This window comes from Thunnus maccoyii, chromosome 22 (assembly GCF_910596095.1).
Source record: "Thunnus maccoyii chromosome 22, fThuMac1.1, whole genome shotgun sequence".
In the NCBI taxonomy this organism is placed as follows: domain Eukaryota; kingdom Metazoa; phylum Chordata; class Actinopteri; order Scombriformes; family Scombridae; genus Thunnus; species Thunnus maccoyii.
This window is the reverse complement of record NC_056554.1, coordinates 18,573,215-18,600,688: the sequence shown is the minus strand read 5'-3', so window position 1 is coordinate 18,600,688 and position 27,474 is coordinate 18,573,215. Positions and strand designations below refer to the sequence as shown.

Genomic DNA, 27,474 nt, shown 5'->3' with positions numbered 1-27,474 from the left:
CTGACACCTCAGACACTACCAGTAATAATGCTGTTCTGCAACTGGTTGCTGGCGATAAGGTGCACTTGGAACTGTGGGAGAACGGCAGAGTGTTTGATAACCATAATGCACACACGACCTTCAGTGGTTTTCTCCTCTTCACTGTGTAGATGATCAGACATCACACATTTACATTACGGTTATATCCTGAGGAGAGACACTCGTGCAATAATAGTAATGTTTGTAAAACCAGTTCCTCTAGATTGTGACACTGTCGTTAGGCATGTGCTGATATGAAAATTCAAAAGTATAATCATCTTGGCTCAAATAAGATAAACATGTCTACCTACTGCTCTATCACTTTGTAAAGCTCTTTGAAACGCTTTTGTATGATTTTGTGCCATAAACGTGAACTTCAACTATCAATATATAAAAAAAACTGATTGAAAAAAAAACCTCAAAAATAATCGTACACATCAAGCAACTTTTGATGAAAGTAGAGTTTGTGAACATCTTCAGAACAATAAATGCAAAACAAAAGAAACTTTTTACATTGTCTCTTTTCCTTTCTTTGGTGACTAAACACTGCTCTCTGCACCCTCTGAAAGTCTGATGTAAGAGCAGCTCCCTCTTGTTGTTATAGTTGGTTAGGACAGTAATGGGTGTAAAAAGATATTTATTAATCTTCAGTTGTTATTGTAATAATTATTGTACCATCTCAAACTAAACCATGAACACTTTGAATACAGTACATTTAATCTGAATACATATTGCAATGGATAACATACTGTAGCCTATATATTAGGCTACACTAGGCATGCTAAAAGATTAAATAGATAGTAGATTTAACTACATAAATTCATCATGATCTAGAATCGTAGTATTATACTTACACCCTTACATCCTCTACAATAGAAGAATATTTGCTTCTTTTTTTTAAAGCCACAATATGCAAGTTCTGGAAACCAAGCTAGTGCTAGCATGAGACTCGAAAGTGAGCTACTCTCCTTCCTCCCCTCCCTCTCTCTTCTCCGTTTTTCCACCAAACCCTTTACCTGCATTCTCGGCTAATGTTAGCTTGGAGCCCCGGTGCGAGAGGAGTAGTAGGCAAGAAGCCTGTTCATGTATTGATCGACAGCCATGAGCTTCCTGAGGTTTGGGCCGATCAACAGCTGCTGTTAAGCACATAAAAACTGTCAGTGATATGTCTATTTGTAGTTACTGCCTTGAGAATCAGCATAAGAGAGAGATAGCTATGGAAACTACATTTTGTCTTTGTTTTTTGTTGTTCATTTTGATTTGGGTTTTCCTACATGTTTTTACAACAAACTGGATGTGTCCAAAAGTTTTAATGTCTCCTGACACCAGTAAATGTTATGAGAAAAGCTGTCTGTATACATGAGCAGATACAGTTATAAATATTAGGCTCTGCAGTATTTCTACAGTGGTAACTGTGGTAACAGTCCCATCTTACAGTATTTCAATTTTGGTAAAATATTCCTAAATCTTATCATCTTTATCAAAGAAGCTTTTGACATTAGCTATATGACATTTGGACTCGTTGTGCCATATCAACTAATTTATATTTAACTTGCAGTCATATATATATTGTATTGGCAATAATACAGCAGTAATAATTCATGTCAATATTACTTCTACTTCCATTGTCCCGAATAAAACATGTTTGATGTCAAACAGGAGCAGAAATTATGACTTTTAAGACATCTAAACAGTCACTATCAGGTGACTGTTTATATTTACAGGTGTTGCTGCCTCATATCTGTGTGATGTGGCTCATTCTGTCCATTTAAACCTACATCCACCTCACCTGCTTGAAGGTCAAAGATTACAGAGTCTACAGACAAACCTGTTCTGACATCATCATATGGTGCTAATGGGGCGCTCCAATGTCTTATCAGACCTGTAAAATCTGTAGAGCGTCATAGTTATCACTGTATCAAACACCATCACTGGAAACATTAAGACTTTGCTGAGCTGGTTCAACTGTTATCAATCATTAGTCTTACAGAGAATCCATCAGAATTATAAGAAAATTGCACTTGGGTTTATTAAATAATAGTACAGGAATAAATGGAGCATTTATGCTTTGGGACCTTTTTTTTCAGAATCTCAATGGAGATAAAAGATGTAAAACAGTGTAAAACATGTAAAGCCTTCCTGTCAGTATGTTGATCTGAGACATGTGGATGAATGATCAAACCATAAAATAAAATCTGAGATTATATTGGATTTGAACAATGCCATATGTGAAATATATGTGGATTATGTTGTTGCTTCATTTTAGCTTTTGAGATTAAGAAAGGAACTTTACATTTTATTTGTTTTTTGTTGTTGTTATTGTTTGGATGAAAACTCATGGAATATCCAAAATAAAAGGGTTGATTCCCTGTGAATCATTAGATTTTTATATTTTAGTCATTGTTTATGACATGAAGTTGTAAACGAAACAGTCAAGACTCATTGGACTAATGTTTCGAATGATTTATTTTGGTTGAAAATAGTAACATCTATCTGTTTAATCGAAGTTTGAGTTTTATTGGTAGCACAGTAGATGCTTCATTCATCTCAGGTTTTTGGACATACTGTATATTCAGACAGGAATAAACTGAACCACAAAAACCATTCTTGAGTCGTCGATTCTCACATGGGACGGACCAGAAAGCCACTGAAGGTGATACGTCTCTCAGCTGCCCAAACATGAGTTTTTGCACCCAGGCACACACACACCTGATCTCCTTTCTGCAGCTCCAGAAATACTGCATTTCCTCCATAATCAGCTGTGTCATAGCCGAACCCGGAGAAACTTTGGTCATCAGCCGTCATGACAATGCTCTCGCAGTTCTTCATCAGGAACAGCCTTGATGCATGTTGTCCTCCAGCATGATAGAAGAAGGTAAAATAATACACCTACAAAAGGTGCACTGAAGATACCTGCTGAAACAAAATGAGATTTTTCAAATGTTAAAGATTTCTGAAAAACTCTGAAAAACATAGAGTTAAATTTTTTTGCCTTAATGATTGGATCAAATTGAAAGTACACAAAACATAGAACTGGTCCAAAGAGAACTGAATCAGAAATGAAATTAGCATTAAAATGCATACAAATCTTACCAAGTGTATAGAAGTACCATTTTCTATTTGTATTATTGATCATTTTCAAGTCATATTTTATTCATGTATTTATTGTAACAAAGTTAATTATTATTACAGTAGATCCTATCCAACACCTATGTTTTTTTTGAAAACTTAAGAAGTTTAAACAACTACAAGTAAGATAAAATGACAACACCAGCAAGACTTGGTTGAGTTTCTGGCTATCTGATGAATGAAAATCCAACATTAACTCTGTTTTTCAGCTCTGGTTTGGTCTCCATCAACACCTTAGAAAAATATTGTTTTTTTCTTTAACTTTCTAGATGCTCTCTGTTTACCAGCTAGCCAGTAGACACTACTTATTTTTCTCTGCAGTTTAATGTAGATGTAAGCAGCGATAAGACTGAACCAACTTGTGCAATAAATCTGTCACTAAGATTGACCGCTTTCACTTTACATGAAGTTAAAATATTCATTGTTTTTCATTTTAAGTTTTATTGGTCTAGAATTGCACTGGTTATCAATAAACCCCCAAACTTAAAAAACTGTGTATGGACAAGTCATGATAGTAATTTGATTTCCTGTACAGCTATTGTAGGCATCACCAATGTTTGTAATCACCTTGTTGTAAACCAGAGTTGTGTCCTCACTAAAGGGTCCATGGGCCCCACCGTGTTCTGCCAAGGCAGTGAATGCCTCCTTGGTTCTCTCTATATAAAAGAAAACATTCTCATCATCCTATTTTGTAAATGCATTTCTTTTCTACATCATATCTTGTGTAAGTGAGCACTTTCTATATTAAAATCTTTAATGGAAAAGTTTCATTCTATCATGTATCAGCTGGGCTTCCACATCTTACAGTTTTTTTTTCAAGGCATCCATCTCTGTTGGTTGATCACTTGTTTTGGGATAGTGGGTGGACTCATTTTCTTTTTCTCAGTCTCCAAAGCTGTGACTTGTAAGGTCACTGTGGCAGCTTTTATGTTGTTCTATTGGCGATAATGTGTTGTCACATGCCTCCTTTACCCAAATATAAAGAATCTGTGGCAATTGGAAAATATGTTCCTGGCTGATAACATTTCTGAATAATTTTCTCAGGGAAACATGGGCTTGCACCAACTTGTTTACTGGTTTGCATATGGTGTTTAATTACTCTCAAAACCTGCTTACATAAAAACAAGGTGCGTGCACGTGATACGAGCCAACAGAACAGTATCTGAAGGAGATGAAGGATGTCTGGGTTTCCTTACTCAGTCTGATGCCACTGCGACCCAGTCCAGGATAAGCGGTGGAAAATGGATGGATCAACTTGTTTACTGGTTTGCAGAAGATTTACCGGGTATTGAGCAAAACCTTCACATTCTACAGGCAATTTAGAGTTGCCAGTTAACCTAATGTGCATGTCTTCAGTCTGGAGTCAAGCTGGAGAAACTGTCATCAGGCCAAAATTTTAATTTGTGCAATACTTTGGTTTATGACCAAATACCTGCACCTGCAAATACCTGACATCCCTTCAGCTTCAACAGTATTTTGTGTTTAGCGTTAATTACCAAATATAAGCATGGTAACACGCTAAACTAAGATAGTCAACCAGATAAACACAAAACCTGCAAAATGTTATTGTGAGCAAGTTAGCAGGCTGATGTTAGCATTCAGCTCAAAGCACCACTGTGCTAAAGCACAGTCTCACAGAGCTGCTAGCGTGGTTGGTGGTTTTCTATCTTTTTCTTATTGCCAACAAATCTAATGTGCGGGGACACACCAACAATGAATTGATCCTACTTACAAGTATTATTTTTTTATCCAAAGCCTGATATACCATATTCCTCCATGCCGTAGACCTTGTAGAACACATCAATGAGCCACACCGTTACACTGGGTGACATGTTCCTTCGTTTTTGGACAACTGAGGTCTACAGCAAAGAGGAATAAGATATATCAGACTTTGGATACACAAACAACACTTGTAAGTAGGATGAGTTCATTGTTGGTTTGGCTCTGCACCTGAGGTTTGTTGACGATAAGAAAAATAGAAAGCAGTGCGCAAAAAGGTGTTGGCACACAAGATGCCTTCTTCAGTGTGAAACGTCCCTGTGCTTGTATTGGACAATTTAAACAAAATAAAAATAAAATATCTAATTGATTTGGATGTGCAAATCCCTTTTTGTGCTTTGGATTTTGACTTCATGGTTACATGCACCCCAGCTCTCTCATGTCTTTTGGTTGACTGTGATGTTTTTTACTTCTACAATAAGAAAAATATAGAAAATCGCCAGCCTTATTCTTTATGTAAGAGTTTGAACTCTGATTTATTGACTTGTGTGGTTGTTTGACTTTTGACACAGCTATTGCTCAACGCTTGGTGAATCTACTGCAAACTGGTAAAGCTGATATTACTCCCATACTTTCCTGAGAAATTTATGTTGATATCTTCTTAGCCACACCTCACTGGCTAAGAAGATCACACTGATCTTGTGCAATCAACAGTAAAAATATTTCTTACTTTACAGATTCAAAAGTTTTACAAATATATACGATTGCAACTAACGATTATTTTCATTGTGGATAATCTCAAATTAGTTGTTTGGTCTATACAAAATGTTGATTTCTGTTTCCCAAAGCCCAAGATAACATCCTTAAATGTCTTGTTTTGTCCCGACCAACAGTCCACAATCCAAAGATTTTCAGTTTACAGTCACAGGAGATCAACCAGAAAATATTCATTCGTATTATATTCATTTGAGAGGCTGGAACCAGAGAATTTTGGAGAAAATGACAAAAAAAAAACGATTAATCAATTAGCAAAATAGCTGGCGTCTATTTTTCTGTCAATCGACTAATCGATGAACTGACTAATCAACTACCAGTTTTTCAAGAGCCCCCAAATCCAAAATTTTGTGGCTTCTGGGAGAGCTCAGGCTTGACCATTGTTTGACATTCAACATAACTATTGCTCAACCAGTCTTCTGTTTCTTGAGTAAACAAGTTGGTGCAACTCCCACCTCATTGTTTAACACAAACAATGCTATTCAACAGCTATTTCATAAGCTGATTATATATTTGTATAACGTTTGAAAACAAAGTAAGAAATATTTTCATCTGAGATGCAGTGAAAGTGTAAATTACAATAAAATGGAAATAGCCTAATCAGTTAAAGTACAAGTGCTTCAAAATTGTACTTGAGTCAATTCTTATAGTAGTTTCTTTCTACCACTGGGCAACAGACTGAAAGCAGTCTAGAAAACTTGATTTTCCTTGGAAGTAGAGATATATTTCTGTAAGCTGTTTTACTTAATATTATTTAACATTTATTTTGATTTACCATGTATGTTTTTATTTTTGGCCAATGTATGTAGAGTATAGGCTGCACTGTCTTTCTTTCTTCTTCTTTTTTTGACTGTGGGCACAAAATGTGTGTCAAATCAGTGATTCTTAACAACCGGTCCATCCAGTGTTGGTTACTGCAGCTCACCTCCTGACAGCACAATCTTTGATGATCACACATCTTTGTTAAACAGGTGTTTATCAGAAAGAAAAAAATAAAGAGTACAATGGAACCCTATCATTTTTCAACGGAACGCAACAAACCCAAGTTTCTGAATAAGTGGTAAGTTGCCTCCCTTCCTTCCTGAAGCTGTCTGACAAGCCCCCCACTACGTGCGAAAAGAAATCAGTTTTTAGAAGCGATTCATAAGGATTATGGAGAGAACAGACAAATGATGTCGGCTTTCTCACAGCTGCTGATAGACGCATCAGATCAGCAAAAGCTTCTGTGTGTCATTCAGTCCCTCCAGAGTTTCTCCAGGAGTTTTTTGGTGATTGTTATAGCCAAAAATGTTTGATTTTGCAGCAGCTTTTCTCAAAAATTGCAATACAACTTGTAGTGCTTTATGTGTTCTTATTGTGGTGAAATTGCGGGAATTGAGAAAAATTGCATGCAAAGGAAAATAATACAACTTTTATTAAACTTCTACAAATGAAGAGTCATATGTAATCACTTCCTTTGATAAAAAAAATAAAAAGCATACTGCATATCACAGAAACACCTATATTTCAGTGCTAATGTTTTAATTTACTCTCTGAACATGAGAACAGGCTCAAAGTTATATAAAAAGAGAATACTGTATTTGAGTTCCATTTATAAGCCTTTATTAAATAAACATCTTCTACATGAATGCACTGTGATGACATAAATTACCACAACACAAAATGCGACAATTGGTCCAAATCACAAGCAGACTGTTGATTTGGCCGTTTCATGTGGAAAAGTTGTGGTAATTTAGCAAAATTGCAAGCTCTCGCAAATATTGCATAGATTTCTTGAATTTGCGTTAACAATTGCGATTGCAAAATCATAATTTCCTGGGAGTACTGGTCATTTTGGAGTGCATGGACCAACAAATGTTTTCTTTTAATTTGGAGAACAACTCATGATCACTTGCTCTTCACTTCATGTTGGTAACATCTGTTCTGTGTATCATACTGTGGTTTAGTTCCGCTGTCTTATATGTGGGTGTGTGTGTAGATATTTATGTATGTACTGTATATGTGAATGTACTTACATGTAATGTGTAAGCATCATTTTAATGTTGCAGCTTTATAGTTCGTGGGTAGTTTTATAAGAACAACTCATATTTTATAAGATGATTATACATATTTGTATCACTATTTAATCTGCAAATCAAGAAATATTTTTACTGCTGATTGCACAAGATCAGTGATAACTGACTCAAGTACAATTTTGAGGCACTTGTACTTTAACTGATTAAGCAATTTCCATTTTATTATACTTTATACTTCCAATGCATTTCAGGGGAAAATATTTCCTGACCCAAAAGTTATAGAAATATACAACCCAACCCCAACGCAATTGCAGAGGATTGATTGAGCAATAGCTGTGTTGAATGTCAAACAATGACACAAGTCAAGCGTCTAAAAGCCATACAAGCATCTGCGAAGTTGTCCTTTGGCACAGTAGTGCTGTGATGTCAATGTTAATGAATTCCTCTTAGATTCTTTACAATTGGGTAAAGGAGGCACATGACAAAACATTATCATCGATCGAACAATATGAAAGCAGCCACAGTAATTGGGTAAAGGAGGCTCAATTCCTGCTTCTGTTTTGCTCAATACTTGGTAAATATTTTGCAAACCAGTTAACAACTTGGTTCCAGCCCACGTTTTCCTGAGGAAATTATTCAGAAATCAGCCAGGAACAGAGCACCACCACAGATACTTTATAATTGCATAAGGGGGGCATGTGACAACACATTATCGTCGACTGAAGAATATAAAAGCAGCCACAGTGACCTTACAAATCACAGAGTAAAAGAAAATCAGTCCGCCAGCTGTCCAAACACAAGTGATCAACCGACGGAGATGGATGCCTTCAAAGAATACCTGGAAGCCATGGCAGCCCAGCTGAAGGACAGCCAAATCCAGATTGAGGAACTGAAGAGAAAGGGTAGAAAGAATCTTTCTCATTAAAGATTTTAATGAGGAATTTTCTCTTTAAGCAATGTTTGTATTTTGATAAAATACACAAGACAAGACATAGAAAAGAAATACATTTACAAAATATGATAATGAGAATGTTTTGTTTTATATAGAGAGAACCATGGTGGCATTCACAGCTGTGGCAGACGGTGGGGCCCATGGACCCTTCAACATGGACACAACTCTGGTTTACAACGAGGTGATTACAAACATTGGTGATGCCTACAATAGCTGCTCAGGTAAGATCATTATATAATGCCCCAATCATAATCATCTATTTGATTGTTTGGTTTGTTTTGGTTAGTTTCATGGCTTGTCACAGTTTCTGAAGCTTTGGATTTACTAATAACCAGTGCAATTCTAGACTAATACAACTCAACTATATACTGAAACAAAAAACTTGAGTAATTAATATTTTTTACATCAACAATGAATATTTGAACTTCATGTAAGGTGAAAGCGGACAGTCATAGTGACAGAGATTTATTGTTAGTCTTATCACTGCTTACATCTGCATTAAACTGCAGAGAAAAAAGGGTAGTGGCTACTGGCTAGCTGGTAAACAAAGAGCATCTAGAAAGTTACAGAGCTAAAAAAGAGAGTTAATATTGGACTTTCACTCATCAGATAGCCAGAAACCCGACCCAAAATACATGTTAATACTGCTCCATGTATGCTGGATGTGTAATAGGCACTTCTTGGCTATAACCACTTCACATCGGAGGCTTTTGTTTTTCAGCTTGTTGTAGATTTCTTCTGCCTGCCAGAAGCCAAACAAAGTAATTAATGCAGCTTTAAAGAGAGACATGATCAGAACTTTCTGCAAATGATATTGCAACAAGATCTTCCTAAAGATAAACAAAGCTTTGAAAACCCAACATATAATCAGTATGTTATAAGTTTCTACAGTATTAACAATATTTATGTCTTCATGTGTTTATGCAGGTATTGTCATTTTATCTTATTTGAAGTTATTTAAACTCAAAAAAACAGGTGTTGGGTACGATCTATTGTGATAATAATTTACTATGTTACAATAAAAATATAAATAATATATGACTTGAAAATAATGAAGAATAAAAATAAAAAATGGTACTTCTATACACTTGGTAAGATTTGTATGCATTTTAGTGTTAATTCAATTTCTGATTCAGTTTTTTTTAACCCTAGGTCTTTCAGAGCTTTTCAAAAACTTTTAATAATTGAAAAATCCCATTTTGTTTCTGCAGGTATCTTCAGTGCACCTGTTGCAGGTCTTTATTATTTTACCTTCTTCTATCATGCTGGAGGAGAACATCCATCAAAGCTGTTCCTGATGAAGAACTGCGAGACCATTGTCATGACGCATGATCACAAATCACGCTATGACACAGCTGACAATGGAGGAAATGCAGCATTCCTGCAGCTGAAGGAAGGTGATCAGGTTTTTGTGCGCCTGGTTGCAAATACTCATGTTTGGGGATCATGCCATACCAACTTCAGTGGCTTTCTGGTCCGTCAGATGTGAGAATCAATGACCCCAGAATAGTTTTTGTGTTTCAGTTTATTCCTGCCTGAATATACTGTACATCCAAAAACATGAGATCAATGAAGCATCTACTGTGCTACCAATAAAACTCAAATTTCGATTAAACAGATAGATGTTACTATATTCAACCAAAATAAATCATTGAAACATTAGTCCAATGAGTCTTGACTGTTTCATTTTCAACTTCATGTCATAAAAAGTGACGAAAAGTATAAAAATCTAATGATTCACAGAAGATCAAGCCATTTTGGTAACTCCATGAGCTTTCATCCAAACAATAACAACAAATGAGTAAAATATAAAGTTCCTTTCTTAATTTCAGCAGCTAAAATGGAACCACAACATAATCCATATATATTGCACCTATGGCATTGTTCAATCATATATAAATCTAACTTGTTGTCTGGTATCACTGTCAGTGTGACTGAACATTTGTCAGTATAATCTCAGATTTTATTTTATGGTTTGTACACTCATCCACACATCTCAGATCAACATTATTATTTAATTGAGAGACAATTTAACATTTTCACTTTTAGAGCTCATTTTGAGGGTTGTCCTGTACTGTTATTGGTTTTGTATTCAACACATTTGCAGTAGGAGTTGAACCAAAATGATGTAAAGACCCATAAAAAGCTCTTGTAGTTACAACAATTATTCTGCTGTTTTACCTGTTAATTTTAGTGATTAGTTTAGTAAATGAGCTATGTAATTATATATTTTAGAAAGCTGATTATTATGAATAACAACAATGTTCATCATCATTTATGGTAATATTCATAACATTTTGTATCCAGCTGTGGTTTTCTTCACTATTTTTCTTCCATGTAGAGCTGATGTAGTTCAGAAAGCTCTTGTAGGTCATTAAAGCACAAGTTTAAAGGCAGAGAGTGTTGTGGTGTTTTTGTAGTGTTTTTTTCTTCTGTATTAGAGTCCAACCAGGAAACAAGACACATCCATATTCTTATGTGAACCTGACGGTGAAATACTGAAATGTTGGACTATAAGGGAAAAGTCAGGGGATCACCACAGTCATTCATTCTTTATCATTATCTGGACACCATGAATGTCTCTGCAGAGTTTCATGGCAGTCCATCAAATAGTTATTGAGATGTTTCAATCTGAATAAAAATTTTGCGAGTCAATTTCCTAATCATATGACATATTTCCTTACTTGTTTTGTGCAACACAAGAAAACACACAATTGTGTATGAAATAACAACAATGGTGTCAGCCAGGGATAGAGCATCACCACAGGTTCTATATAATTGGGTAAAGGAGGCACATGACAACACATTATCATCGATTGAACAATATAAAAGCAGCCACAGTGACCTTACAAGTCATAGCTTTGGAGACGGAGCAAAGAAAATTAGTCTGCCTGCTATTCCAACACAAGTGATCAACCAGCAGAGATGGATGCCTTCAAAGCATACCTGGAAGCCATGGAAACCCAGCTGAAGGACTGCCAAATCCAGATTGAGGAATAGAAGAGAAAAAGTAGAATGAAACTTTGTCATTAAAGATTTTAATGAAGATTTATTAAAGAGCAACTTTTAGATGTCCTCAGTAACTTAATGTGTGAGGAAATGATGTAGAAACTGGATTTTATAAAGAAAATATCAATAAGTGAACTTTGATAAATATGGATTCCAGTGTTAGTTTTGATGTGGATGAGGCATTTATACCCATGACAGACTAGAGTCTTATTATTCTGAGGCATCCAAGGGGCCAGTAACAGGCGAGAAAAAATGATTAAAATGCTGTATTTATATAGCGCCTTTCTAGTCTTCCGACCACTCAAAATGCTTTACAATACATGTCAATATTCACCAATTCACACACACATTCATACACTGATGGCAGAGGCTGCCATGCAAGGTGCAAACCTGCTCATCAGGATCTAATCTAATGCACATTCACACCAACTCTCACGAACGCTGGCACAGCCATCGGGAACAATTTGAGGTTCAGTGTCTTGCCCAGTGAGGAGAAATAACAGCCATTAGTGAGAATGTGAGTTGTAGTGTTAGAGGAAGTTTGAAGAATTGTAAAATTTGCAACCTGTGTGCTCTTGTCTGTGAGGGTTTTAATGTTCCACAGCTGCTCCTAAGATTGCGTTTTCCGCCTCTTTGTCAAATTGTGGTGAGGTTTACAAAGGACCCTGCACAGACAAGATCCTGGTTTTCAAAAGGGTCTTCTCGAACACTGGCTGTTGTTACAATGAAGATACAGGTACTGTAGACTATGATGTGTGTTTGTGTGTGTGTGTTTGCTAATGCTGTTTGACTCAGGTCTCTACTGTGTTCTTGTGTTTAAAGCAGCACTAATCAATATTTTGATGTTAACAGTGGATCAAATAACAAAGTGTAATGTGAAAGTTGTCGGTTTCACTGACGAGCCCACAGATAATTATCCGCTGTTTTGTTCTTCCCGGTTCTGTGTTTCATCTATTTTGGATCATTGTTTTGGTTTTTGTGGCCCAAAAAGCAACTCTCATAAACCTTGTTTCCAGTAGAATCAGGCAGCTTTTTCAGCAAAAGGCTCTGATAAACTGATTGTACCCTACCTGCACAGCACCAAATGGCAGGCAGACAAAGTGACAGTGACTGAGGAACATAGTTAAGCATCTAATAGCTAAAGAGACAGATATTTGCCTCAAGAGTTAGTAAAAACCAAAATAAAGCTAAAAGGAGAGTGAATATTGAACTTCATTAATGATGCTTTAAGTTGCACAATGGACATAGTTTCATTGATTGAGTCAAAATTCAATTGTTTGGGCCAACTAACTCTAAGTAACATTATATTTACTATAAATAAAGGAAAAACATTGAAGCTTATATTCTGTCGACTATTCTCAATCATAAATTAATTGGTAATATTATGAGTCTCCTGTTAGCTAACTCTGGTTCTGAAAAAATACAATTCTTTGGCTCCACACACTAAGGTTTGCCCCTGCCTTTCAGAAAAATGTGAACAATAAAACTCAAACCTATTTGTAATTTGAGTAAAACTTCTTGAATCTGCTTGTTTTTGCATTGTTGCAGGGATCTTCACAGCACCAGTGAACGGTCTCTACTACTTCAGCTCCAAGACCTATGGCTACAACACTCATAACACAGTGGCCATTTTAATGAAGAATGGCGTCCTTCAGGTTTCAACCTTTGATTTCCGTGGAGCTGACACCTCAGACACTACCAGTAATAATGCTGTTCTGCAACTGGTTGCTGGCGATAAGGTGCACTTGGAACTGTGGGAGAACGGCAGAGTGTTTGATAACCATAATGCACACACGACCTTCAGTGGTTTTCTCCTCTTCACTGTGTAGATGATCAGACATCACACATTTACATTACGGTTATATCCTGAGGAGAGACACTCGTGCAATAATAGTAATGTTTGTAAAACCAGTTCTCCTAGATTGTGACACTGTCGTTAGGCATGTGCTGATATGAAAATTCAAAAGTATAATCGTCTTGGCTCAAATAAGATAAACATGTCTACCTACTGCTCTATCACTTTGTAAAGCTCTTTGAAACGCTTTTGTATGATTTTGTGCCATAAACGTGTACTTCAACTATCAATATATAAAAAAAACTGATTGAAAAAAAAACCTCAAAAACACAGATCAAGCAACTTTTAATGAAAGTAGAGTTTGTGAACATCTTCAGAACAATAAATGCAAAACAAAAAAAACTTTTTACATTGTCTCTTTTCCTTTCTTTGGTGACTAAACACTGCTCTCTGCACCCTCTGAAAGTCTGATGTAAGAGCAGCTCCCTCTTGTTGTTATAGTTGGTTAGGACAGTAATGGGTGTAAAAAGATATTTATTAATCTTCAGTTGTTATTGTAATAATTATTGTACCATCTCAAACTAAACCATGAACACTTTGAATACAGTACATTTAATCTGAATACATATTGCAATGGATAACATACTGTAGCCTATATATTAGGCTACACTAGGCATGCTAAAAGATTAAATAGATAGTAGATTTAATTATATAAATTCATCATGATCTAGAATCGTAGTATTATACTTACACCCTTACATCCTCTACAATAGAAGAATATTTGCTTCTTTTTTTTAAAGCCACAATATGCAAGTTCTGGAAACCAAACTAGTGCTAGCATGAGACTCAAAAGCGAGCTACTCTCCCTCCCACTCTCTTCTGTTTTTCCACCAAGCCCTTTACCTGCATTCTCGGCTAATGTTAGCTTGGAGCCCCGGTGCGAGAGGAGTAGTAGGCAAGAAGCCTGTTCATGTATTGATCGACAGCCATGAGCTTCCTGAGGTTTGGGCTGATCAACAGCTGCTGTAACGCACATAAAAACTGTCAGTGATATGTCTATTTGTAGTTACTGCCTTGAGAATCAGCATAAGAGAGAGATAGCTATGGAAACTACATTTTGTCTTTGTTTTTTGTTGTTCATTTTGATTTAGGTTTTCCTACATGTTTTTACAGCAAACTGGATGTGTCGAAAAGTTTTAATGTCTCCTCACACCAGTAAATGTTATGAGAAAAGCTGTCTGTATACATGAGCAGATACAGTTATAAATATTAGGCTCTGCAGTATTTCTACAGTGGTAACTGTGGTAACAGTCCCATCTTACAGTATTTAAATTTTGGTAAAATATTCCTAAATCTTATCATCTTTATCAAAGAAGCTTTTGACATTAGCTAGATGGACAACTGAATGCTTTTAGTGCATTCAGACAAAGAACTTAAGAGGACAAAGTGTGGAAATGGTTAACTTAATGCTGCTTTATCAATATCTTTATAGTAAATGACATTTGGACTTGTTGTGCCATATCAACTAATTTATATTTAACTTGCAGTCATATATATATTGTATTGGCAATAATACAGCAGTAATAATTCATGTCAATATTTCTTCTACCTCCATTGTCCCGAATAAAACATGTTTGATGGCAAACAGGAGCAGAAATTATGACTTTTAAGACATCTAAACAGTCACTATCAGGTGACTGTTTATATTTACAGGTGTTGCTGCCTCATATCTGTGTGATGTAGCTCGTTCTGTACATTTAAACCTACATCCACCTCACCTGCTTGAAGGCCAAAGATTACAGAATCTACAGACAAACCTGTTCTGACATCATCATATGGTGCTAATGGGGCGCTCCAATGTCTTATCAGACCTGTAAAATCTGTAGACCGTCATAGTTATCACTGTATCAAACACCATCACTGGAAACATTAAGACTTTGCTGAGCTGGTTCAACTGTTATCAATCATTAGTCTTACAGAGAATCCATCAGAATTATAAGAAAATTGCTCTTGGGTTTATTAAATAATAGTACAGGAATAAATGGAGCATTTATGCTTTGGGACCTTTTTTTTCAGAATCTCAATGGAGATAAAAGATGTAAAACAGTGTAAAACATGTAAAGCCTTCCTGTCAGTATGTTGATCTGAGACATGTGGATGAGTGTACAAACCATAAAATAAAATCTGAGATTATATTGGATTTGAACAATGCCATATGTGAAATATATGTGGATTATGTTGTTGCTCCATTTTAGCTTTTGAGATTAAGAAAGGAACTTTACATTTTATTTGTTTTTTGTTGTTGTTATTGTTTGGATGAAAACTCATGGAGTATCCAAAATAAAAGGGTTGATTCCCTGTGAATCATTAGATTTTTATATTTTAGTCATTGTTTATGACATGAAGTTGTAAACGAAACAGTCAAGACTCATTGGACTAATGTTTCGAATGATTTATTTTGGTTGAAAATAGTAACATCTATCCGTTTAATCGAAGTTTGAGTTTTATTGGTAGCACAGTAGATGCTTCATTCATCTCAGGTTTTTGGACATACTGTATATTCAGACAGGAATAAACTGAACCACAAAAACCATTCTTGAGTCGTTGATTCTCACATGGGACGGACCAGAAAGCCACTGAAGGTGATACGTCTCTCAGCTGCCCAAACATGAGTTTTTGCACCCAGGCACACACACACCTGATCTCCTTTCTGCAGCTCCAGAAATACTTCATTTCCTCCATAATCAGCTGTGTCATAGCCGAACCCGGAGAAACTTTGGTCATCAGCCGTCATGACAATGCTCTCGCAGTTCTTCATCAGGAACAGCCTTGATGCATGTTGTCCTCCAGCATGATAGAAGAAGGTAAAATAATACACCTACAAAAGGTGCACTGAAGATACCTGCTGAAACAAAATGAGATTTTTCAAATGTTAAAGATTTCTGAAAAACTCTGAAAAACATAGAGTTCAGTTTTTTTGCCTTAATGATTGGATCAAATTGAAAGTACACAAAACATAGAACTGGTCCAAAGAGAACTGAATCAGAAATGAAATTAGCATTAAAATGCATACAAATCTTACCAAGTGTATAGAAGTACCATTTTCTATTTGTATTATTGATCATTTTCAAGTCATATTTTATTCATGTATTTATTGTAACAAAGTTAATTATTATTACAGTAGATCCTATCCAACACCTATGTATTTTTTTGAAAACTTAAGAAGTTTAAACAACTACAAGTAAGATAAAATGACAACACCAGCAAGACTTGGTTGGGTTTCTGGCTATCTGATGAATGAAAGTCCAACATTAACTCTGTTTTTCAGCTCCGGTTTGGTCTCCATCAACACCTTAGAAAAATATTGTTTTTTTCTTTAACTTTCTAGGTGCTCCCTGTTTACCAGCTAGCCAGTAGACACTACTTATTTTTCTCTGCAGTTTAATGCAGATGTAAGCAGTGATAAGACTGAACCAACTTGTGCAATAAATCTGTCACTAAGATTGACTGCTTTCACCTTACATGAAGTTAAAATATTCATTGTTTTTCAATTTAAGTTTTATTGGTCTAGAATTGCACTGGTTATCAATAAACCTCCAAACTTAAAAAACTGTGTATGGACAAGCTATGATGGTAATTTGATTTCCTGTACAGCTATTGTAGGCATCACCAATGTTTGTAATCACCTTGTTGTAAACCAGAGTTGTGTCCTCACTAAAGGGTCCATGGGACCCATCGTGTTCTGCCAGGGCAGTGAATGCCACATTGGTTCTCTCTATATAAAAGAAAACATTCTCATCATCCTATTTCTTTTCTACATCATATCTTGTGTAAGTGAGCACGTTTTATATTAAAATCTTTAATGAAAAAGTTTCATTCTATCTTGTATCAGCTGGGCTTCCACATCTTACAGTTTTTTTTTCAAGGCATCCATCTCTGTTGGTTGATCACTTGTTTTGGGAGCTTGAGTTGTTTTGTACTTGAGTCAATTCTTATAGTAGTTTCTTTCTACCACTGGGCAACAGACTGAAAGCAGTCTCGAAAACTTGATTTTCCTTGGAAGTAGAGATATATTTCTGTAAGCTGTTTTATTTAATATTATTTAATATTTACTTTGATTTACCATGTATGTTTTTATTTTTGGCCAATGTATGTAGAGTATAGGCTGCACTGTCTATTTCTTTCTTCTTCTTTCTTTGACTGTGGGCACAAAATATGTGTCAAATCAGTGATTCTTAACAACCGGTCCATCCAGTGTTGGTTACTGCAGCTCACCTCCTGACAGCACAATCTTTGATGATCACACATCTTTGTTAAACAGGTGTTTATCAGAAAGAAAAACAAATGAGTACAATGGAACACCCTATCATTTTTCAACGGAATGCAACAAACCCAAGTTTCTGAATAAGTGGTAAGTTGCCTCCCTTCCTTCCTGAAGCTGTCTGACAAGCCCCCCACTACGTGCGAAAAGAAATCAGTTTTTAGAAGCGATTCATAAGGATTATGGAGAGAACAGACAAATGGTGTCGGCTTTCTCACAGCTGCTGATAGAGGCATCAGATCAGCAAAAGCTTCTGTGTGTCATTCAGTCCCTCCAGAATTTCTCCAGGAGTTTTTTGGTGATTGTTGTAGCCAAAAATGTTTGATTTTGCAGCGGCTTTTCTCAAAAATTGCAATACAATTTGCAGTGCTTTATGTGTTCTTATTGTGGTGAAATTGCGGGAATTGAGAAAAATTGCATGCAAAAGAAAATAATACAACTTTTATTAAACTTCTACAAATGAAGAGTCATATGTAATCACTTCCTTTGATAAAAAATAAAAAGCATACTGCATATCACAGAAACACCTATATTTCAGTGCTAATGTTTTAATTTATTCTCTGAATATGAGAACAACAGGCTCAAAGTTATATGAAAAGAGAATACTGTATTTGAGTTCCATTTATAAGCCTTTATTAAATAAACTTTCACCTCAACATTAGTACCCAATAAAATCATCCAATAATGCCATTAAAATAAAATCATTATCATAAAAGTATAGTGTATTTGTCCATCCTCTACATGAATGCACTGTGATGACATAAGTTACCACAACACAAAATGCGACAATTGGTCCAAATCACAAGCAGGCTGTTGATTTGGCCATTTCATGTGGAAAAGTTGTGGTAATTTAGCAAAATTGCAAGCTCTCACAAATATTGCATAGATTTCTTGAATTTGCGTTAACAATTGCGATTGCAAAATCACAATTTCCTGGGAGTACTGATCATTTTGGAGTGCATGGACCAACAAATGTTTTCTTTTAATTTGGAGAACAACTCATGATCACTTGCTCTTCACTTCATGTTGGTAACATCTGTTCTGTGTATCATACTGTGGTTTAGTTCCGCTGTCTTATATGTGGGTGTGTGTGTAGATATTTATGTATGTACTGTATATGTGAATGTACTTACATGTAGTGTGTAAGCAGCATTTTAATGTTGCAGCTTCATAGTTCGTGGGTAGTTCTATACGAACAACTCATATTTTATAAGATGATTATATATATTTGTCTCACTATTTAATCTGCAAATCAAGAAATATTATTAAGAAAATTAGTCCGCCTGCTATTCCAACACAAGTGATCAGTGAGATTGATTAAGCAACAGCAATAACTGAAAATGCTTTAATTCTGCAGCCCAACAGTAGAAAGTAACTACTGTAAGAATTGATTTAAGTACAATTTTGAGGCACTTGTACTCCCACTGCATCTGAAAGGAAAATATGTATTACATTGCCGATTCAAAAGTTATAGAAATAAACAACCCCATTCCAATTTGTTTACGCAGTTGCGGAAGATTGATTGAGCAATAGCTGTGTTGAATGTCAAACGACACAAGTCAAGAGTCTAAAAGCCATGAAAGCACCTGTGAGGTTGTCCCCTGGCGATCTTTATAATTGGGTAAAGGAGGCTCAATTCCTGCTTCTGTTTTGCTCAATACTTGGTAAATCTTTTGCAAACCAGTTAACAACTTGGTTCCAGCCCACGTTTTCCTGAGGAAATTATTCAGAAATCAGCCAGGAACAGAGCACCACCACAGATACTTTATAATTGCATAAGGGGGGCATGTGACAACACATTATCATCGACTGAAGAATATAAAAGCAGACACAGTGACCTTACAAGTCACAGCTTTGGAGACAGAGCAAAGAAAATCAGTCCGCCAGCTATCCAAACACAAGTGATCAACCGACGGAGATGGATGCCTTCAAAGAATACCTGGAAGCCAGGGAAGCCCAGCTGAAGGACAGCCAAATCCACATTGAGGGACTGAAGAGAAAAGGTAGAAAGAATCTTTCTCATTAAAGATTTTAATGAGTAATTTTCTCTTTAAGCAATGTTTGTATTTTGATAAAATACACAAGACAAGATAGAGAAAAGAAATACATTTCCAAAATATGATAATGAGAATGTTTTGTTTTATATAGAGAGCATCATGGTGGCATTCACTGCTGTGGCAGAATACAGTGGGGCCCATGGACCCTTCAACATGGACAGAACTCTGGTTTACAACAAGGTGATAACAAACATTGGTGATGCCTACAATAGCTGCTCAGGTAAGATCATTATATAATGCCCCAATCAGAATCATCTATTTGATTGTTTGGTTTGATTTGGTTAGTTTCATGGCTTGTCACAGTTTCTGAAGCTTTGGATTTACTAATAACCAGTGCAATTCTAGACTAATACAACTCAACTATATACTGAAACAAAAAACTTGAGTAATTAATATTTTTTACATCAACAATGAATATTTGAACTTCATGTAAGGTGAAAGCGGTCAGTCATAGTGATAGAGATTTATTGTTAGTCTTATCACTGTTTACATCTGCATTAAACTGCAGAGAAAAAAAGGGTAGTGGCTACTGGCTAGCTGGTAAACAAAGAGCATCTAGAAAGTTACAGAGCTAAAAAAGAGAGTTAATATTGGACTTTCACTCATCAGATAGCTAGAAACCCGACACAAAATACATGTTAATACTGCTCCATGTATGCTGGATGTGTAATAGGCACTTCTTGGCTATAACCACTTCATATCGGAGGCTTTTGTTTTTCAGCTTGTTGTAGATTTCTACTGCCCCCCAGAAGCCAAACAAAGTAATTAATGCAGCTTTAAAGAGAGACATGATCAGAACTTTCTGCAAATGATATTGCAACAAGATCTTCCTAAAGATAAAGAAAGCTTTGAAAACCCAACATATAATCAGTATGTTATAGGTTTCTACAGTATTAACAATATTTATGTCTTCATGTGTTTATGCAGGTATTGTCATTTTATCTTATTTTGAAGTTACTTAAACTCAAAAAAACAGGTGATGGGTACGATCTATTGTGATAATAATTTACTATGTTACAATAAAAATATAAATAATATATGACTTGAAAATAATGAAGAATAAAAATAAAAAATGGTACTTCTATACACTTGGTAAGATTTGTATGCATTTTAGTGTTAATTTAATCTCTGATTCAGTTTTTTTTAACCCTACGTCTTTCAGAGCTTTTCAAAAACTTTTAATATTTGAAAAATCCCATTTTGTGTCTGCAGGTATCTTCAGTGCACCTGTTGCAGGTCTTTATCATTTTACCTTCTTCTATCATGCTGGAGGACAACATCCATCAAAGCTGTTCCTGATGAAGAACTGCGAGACCATTGTCATGACATCTGATCACAAATCAAGCAATGACTCAGCTGATAATGGAGGAAATGCAGCATTCCTGCAGTTGAAGGAAGGTGATCAGGTTTTTGTGCGCCTGGGTGCAAATACTCATGTTTGGGGATCAAGCCAAACCAACTTCAGTGGCTTTCTGGTCCGTCACATGTGAGAATCAATGACCCCAGAATGGTTTTTGTGGTTCAGTTTATTCCTGCCTGAATATACTGTACATCCAAAAACATGAGATCAATGAAGCATCTACTGTGCTACCAATAAAACTCAAATTTCGATTAAACAGATAGATGTTACTATATTCAACCAAAATAAATCATTGAAACATTAGTCCAATGAGTCTTGACTGTTTCATTTTCAACTTCATGTCATAAAAAGTGACGAAAAGTATAAAAATCTAATGATTCACAGAAGATCAACCCATTTTGGTAACTCCATGAGTTTTCATCCAAACAATAACAGTAGTTACTTTCTTCTTAATTTCAACAGCTAAAATGGAACCACAACATAATCCATATATATTGCACCTATGGCATTGTTCAATCATATATAAATCTAACTTTTGTCTGGTATCACTGTCAGTTTCCTGTTACTGAACATTTGTCAGTATAATCTCAGATTTTATTTTATGGTTTGTACACTCATCCACACGTCTCAGATCAACATACTGACAGGAAGGCTTTACATCTGTTTTTACATCTTTTTATCTCCATTGAGATTCTGAAAATAGATCCCAAAGCATAAATGCTCCATTTGTTCCTGTACTAGTATTTAATTGAGAGACAATTTAACATTTTCATTTTCAGAGATCATTTTGAGGGTTGTCCTGTACTGTGATTGGTTTCCAAAATGATGTGAATACCCAAAAATGCGCATGTAGTTTCAACAATTATTCTGCTGCTTTACCTGTTAGTTTTAGTGATTAGTTTAGTAAATGAGCTATGTAATGATATATTTTAGGAAAGTGAATATTATGAATAACAATAATGTTAATTATCATTTATGATAATATTCATAATATTTTGTATCCAGCTGTGGTTTTCTTCATTATTTTTCCTTCATGTTAGAGCTGATGTAGTTCAGAAAGCTTATAGGTCATTAAAGCACAAGTTTAAAGGCAGAGAGTGTTGTGGTTTCAATGATTTGTCTCTCTACAAAATTCTGCTTTTCCTCTGTATTAGAGTTCAACTGGTAAACAAGAAACATCCATATTCTTATGTGAACCTGACGGTTGAATACAGAAATGTTGGACTATAAGGGAAAAGTCAGGGGATCACCACAGTCATTCATTCTTTATCATTATCTGGACACCATGAATGTGTGTTTCATGGCAGTCCATCAAATAGTTATTGAGATATTTCAGTCTGAATTAAAATGTTGCGAGTCAATTTCCTAATCATATGAAATATGTCCTTACTTGTTTTGTACAACACATGAAAACATGCAATTGTGTATGAAAATAAAACAAATGGAAATGTCCCTTGATATTAATAAATATCCTAGAACTAATGATAAAATACAACTTTTGGTTTATAACATACATATTGAGAAAGAATTTGTATTTGCGAGGATAAAAATGTGACAAAAAATCACCAGCAAATTGTCTTAGGTGTAAAATGAACAATTAATAACATAGACAATGTTTTAGACCTAATTTAGTGATGGTGAATATTAAACTGCAGGTAATAATATGAATGATAATGAACATCAAGCATGCAACAGAGCATCAAAAACAAAAAACAAGCAAAGCTGTCTAAGTACAGTATCATACAAGCCAAAAAGCACACAGGAAATTACAAAAATAAAATTGAAGGTTGACATATGTGATTTTATGACATATACCACAATACAATATGAAGACATACAATTAACAGAACATCATTAAGACAAAAGAGTGTCTGTGAGAACTTTAAAAGGAACTTGAAAGTTGGCACTATTGGTTATTGGTTGGTAAAACAAAAAGAATATTTTGTTAATGAATGTTTTATATTCTAATAACATAAATTAGTATGCATGTATGTAATGGACTTGCACTTAAAACAATGTACACAATGTACATATTTTATTAAATTTGCTGTTCAGTTCCAAATAACTATATCAGACGGTCTAACGTTGACTTTCGTCTCCAAAAAAGTAATATTTGATTTTAAATTTATTTGAATTTCTCCTGAAAATATGTACAGTATATATAATAAAGAAGAAGAAGAAACATTTCTTCTACAATGTCTACAATGCTGTTACTGCTACTATCACTACTGATACAGCTGCTTTTACTTTTACAAGACGTACTACTACTACTGTATATGATAAGATAAGATGAAATATGATAAGATGAGATCATGATTCATTCCAAAGTCACTTTTTGTGCTTACAGTCAAAAAAAGAGAGAAGAAATAGACAGTATAGTCTATACTCTAAAAAAATACCCAGTAACATACCCAGTAAATGAAAGTAAATATTCAATAATATTAAGTAAAACAGCTTACAAAAATATCCCTCTACTTCTGAGGAAAATTGAATTTTCTATACTGCTTTCAGCCTGCCGCCCAGTGGTAGAAAGTAATTACTGTAAGAATTGACTCAAGTACAATTTGGAAGCACTTGTACTTTAACTGATTAGGCTATTTCCATTTTATTGCAATTTACACTTCCACTGCATCTCAGAGGAAAATATTTCTTACTTGAATTCAAAGGTAATACTAATATATAATCAACTTATGAAATAGGATTTGTTGTTTTATGTACCCATCAAACTATAAACCACCAGCTGCAACATTAAACTGCTGGTTACATGTTAGTGCATCACTAATAATAACCCAGTAATTAAAATATTAAACAATATTGCCAAACAACACAGGGGATCAGTGGTGATGGGAAAATGTGTTTGTGGTTGATAAGATTTTTGAATAAATTTCTCAATGGGGTGGGGTTGCACCAACTTGTTTACTCATTGATTGATGATTGATTGAGCAATAGTTGTGTTGAATGTCAAATAACGACATAAGTCAAGAGTCTACAGCCATGCAAGCATCTGTGAGGCTTTCCTTTGGCACAGTGGTGCTTTGAGGAAAATGTCAAAGAATAGTTTCACAATTTTTCAAGTCTTTCTAAAAACAACAGTCAGGTGTCCAAATGAACACTGAAAGAGGTTTTCCTCACTGTAATCATTCCTCTTGTTCATACTGGTTATTAAAAGATCCTTTCCAAATGCGTTTTCAATGAAAGTGATGGGGGCCAAAATCTACAGTGTGTCCACACAGTCATTTTGTGCAAAAATGTGTTTAAAAGTTTATCTGAAGCTTATATGAGGCTTCAGCAGTCTGAGTCAAGTCATATCAAGTGGATATCTGCCACATTTAAAGTCTTTTTAGCAGACAGTGTTTCCCTGTTGAGCTGCTGTGGAAGTATAGTAACAAAAAGAGGGACTTTGGCATTAGAAAAGATTGTTACATTGAAAGAACTACTTAATAAATAGCACTAAAAATCAAGTACTGTGCTGTAGTGGCTGATGGATTTAGTTTTGCATGTATTTGGTCATAAACCAAAGAAGTGCACAGATATGACAAATTCATCCAATAGCTGTTGAGTTGTCACGCAAATCAATAAACATGAACCTATTGCGCTAAAGTTATTAGGATATATCCTCTGAGGACACTGACTGTACCAAATTTTAAAAAAAAACTCATTCCCGAAGGTTTTAAGATATTTCGAGACTGCCCTCTTGAAAAAAACAACATAATCAGTCATTTCAGCAACCAAACCCAAATGTTTATGCTCAAGTGACAAAGCCCTCTAGTGGCCAAAGTAATTATGACTGGACAAAGAAGGAAATCCGGTGAGGTTTTTATAGAGTGACATCAGTCCGCACATGGAGGAGGTCAGGATGGATGGGTCAATAAAATCGTCTCTTGAATGTCCTGGATCACATCTGAGATCAGATTTGGGACAGCTGAACGGGACCTGGGTGCACACATGGAGGTACTGATGCAGGAAGGTACTGGCTGTGAGGTGCCAGGTTCTGCCTCAGAGGGTGGTTGCCTCAGCGGGAGATCATCTGTAAATAAATGATAAAAATCAACCATTGTTGTGACCTTTTATTCTTAGGGGTTTCACAATTATGCAATGTTGGTCTACACTGCAAAAGCAAATGTTTAAATTTTGAATACAAACTAAGCATTTAGCACTGGTCCATCCAGTGCTGGTTACTGCAGCTCACTTCCTGACAGTGCATTCTTTACTGCCCTTCCTGATTGGCACATATTTGCCAGAAAGAAAAAAAAAATCAGTACAATGGATGTAGGAAACACCCTCCCATTTGTAAAGGAAGAGAATGCAGTTACCAGGACATGAAATACAACAATTGGTCCAAAGGACAAACGGTCTGCAAAGTTAGCAAAATTGCAAGCTCTCACAAATATTGCTTAGATTTCCTGAATTTGTGTTAATTATTTTGATCTCAAAATCACAATTTCCTGGGAGTACTGGTCATTCTGGAGTGCATGGACCAACAAATGTTTTCTTTTAATGTGGAGAACAAATCATGATCACTTGCTCTTCACTTCAAGTTGCTAACAATAATGAAAATAATCATTAGTTGCAACCATACATATTTGTATAACTTTTTTAAAGTTATACAATTTCAAAGTAAGACATATAAAGAAATATTTTTACTACTGATTGCAAACTGCTGATTGAGGAACTGAAGAGAAAAGGTAGAATGAAACTTTCTCATAAAATATTATTATTATTATTATTATTATTATTATTATTATTATTATTATTATTATTATTATTATACTATTTTGAGGCATCCAAGGGTCCAGTAACAGGCAAGAAAAAATGGTTAATGGGCTGCATTTACATGTAGCGCCTTTCTGGTCCTCTGACCACTCAAAACGCTTTACAAGACATTGCAACATTCACTGATTCACACACACATTCATATACTGATGGCAGAGGCTGCTATGCAAGGTGCAAACCTGCTCATCAGGATCTAATCTAATGAACATTCACACACACTCACACACCGCAGGCACAGCCATCGGGAGCAATTTGGGGTTCAGTATCTTGCCCAATGAGGAGAAATAACAGCCATTGGTGGGAATCTGAGTTGTAGTGTTAGGGGAAGTTTGAAGAATTGTAAAATTTGCCACCTGTGTGTGTTCTTGTCTGTGAGGATTTTAATGTTTATAATTTCTCCCCGTTCACAGCTGCTCCTAAGATTGCGTTTTCCGCCTCTTTGTCAAATGGTGGTGAGGTTTTGGTTGAAAATAGTAACATCTATCTGTTTAATCGAAGTTTGAGTTTTATTGGCAGCACAGTAGATGCTTCATTCATCTCAGGTTTTTGGACATACTGTATATTCAGACAGGAATAAACTGAACCACAAAAACCATTCTTGAGTCATCGATTCTCACATGGGACGGACCAGAAAGCCACTGAAGATGGTACGTCTCTCACCTGCCCAAACATGAGTTTTTGCACCCAGGCACACACACATCTGATCTCCTTTCTGCAGCTCCAGAAATACTGCATTTCCTCCATTATCAGCTGTGTCATAGTCGAATCCGGAGAAACTTTGGTCATCAGCCGTCATGACAATGCTCTTGCAGTTCTTCATCAGGAACAGCCTTGATGCATATTGTCCTCTAGCATGATAAAAGAGGGTAAAATAATAAACACCTGCAACAGGTGCACTGAAGATTGGATCAAATTGAAAGTACACAAAACATAGAACTGGTCCAAAGAAAACTGAATCAGAAATGAAATTAGCATTAAAATGCATACAAATCTTACCAAGTGTATAGAAGTACCATTTTCTATTTGTATTATTGATCATTTTCAAGTCATATTTTATTCATGTATTTATTGTAACAAAGTTAATTATTATTACAGTTGATCCTATCCAACACCTATGTATTTTTTTGAAAACTTAAGAAGTTTAAACTACAAGTAAGATAAAATGACAACACCAGCAAGACTTGGTTGGGTTTCTGGCTATCTGATGAATGAAAGTCCAACATTAACTCTGTTTTTCAGCTCCGGTTTGGTCTCCATCAACACCTTAGAAAAATATTGTTTTTTTCTTTAACTTTCTAGGTGCTCTCTGTTTACCAGCTAGCCAGTAGACACTACTTATTTTTCTCTGCAGTTTAATGCAGATGTAAGCAGTGATAAGACTGAACCAACTTGTGCAATAAATCTGTCACTAAGATTGACCGCTTTCACCTTACATGAAGTTAAAATATTCATTGTTTTTCAATTTAAGTTTTATTGGTCTAGAATCGCACTGGTTATCAATAAACCTCCAAACTTAAAAAACTGTGTATGGACAAGCTATGATGGTAATTTG

General features: G+C 35.5%; 2 protein-coding genes across 2 annotated transcripts; both read left to right on the top strand.

The window, feature by feature from the left end:
* Window positions 1-8,157: 8,157 nt before the first annotated feature.
* Window positions 8,158-10,517, top strand: LOC121888814 (complement C1q-like protein 4). Its single transcript, XM_042400323.1, has 3 exons — window positions 8,158-8,557; window positions 8,703-8,828; window positions 9,819-10,517. The coding sequence occupies exons 1-3, from the start codon at window positions 8,473-8,475 to the stop codon at window positions 10,094-10,096; spliced, it is 489 nt and encodes a 162-aa protein (XP_042256257.1). The 5' UTR covers window positions 8,158-8,472; the 3' UTR covers window positions 10,097-10,517.
* Window positions 10,518-19,238: 8,721 nt separating this feature from the next.
* Window positions 19,239-21,705, top strand: LOC121888813 (complement C1q-like protein 4). Its single transcript, XM_042400322.1, has 3 exons — window positions 19,239-19,735; window positions 19,881-20,009; window positions 21,002-21,705. The coding sequence occupies exons 1-3, from the start codon at window positions 19,651-19,653 to the stop codon at window positions 21,277-21,279; spliced, it is 492 nt and encodes a 163-aa protein (XP_042256256.1). The 5' UTR covers window positions 19,239-19,650; the 3' UTR covers window positions 21,280-21,705.
* The last annotated feature ends 5,769 nt before the right edge of the window (window positions 21,706-27,474 follow it).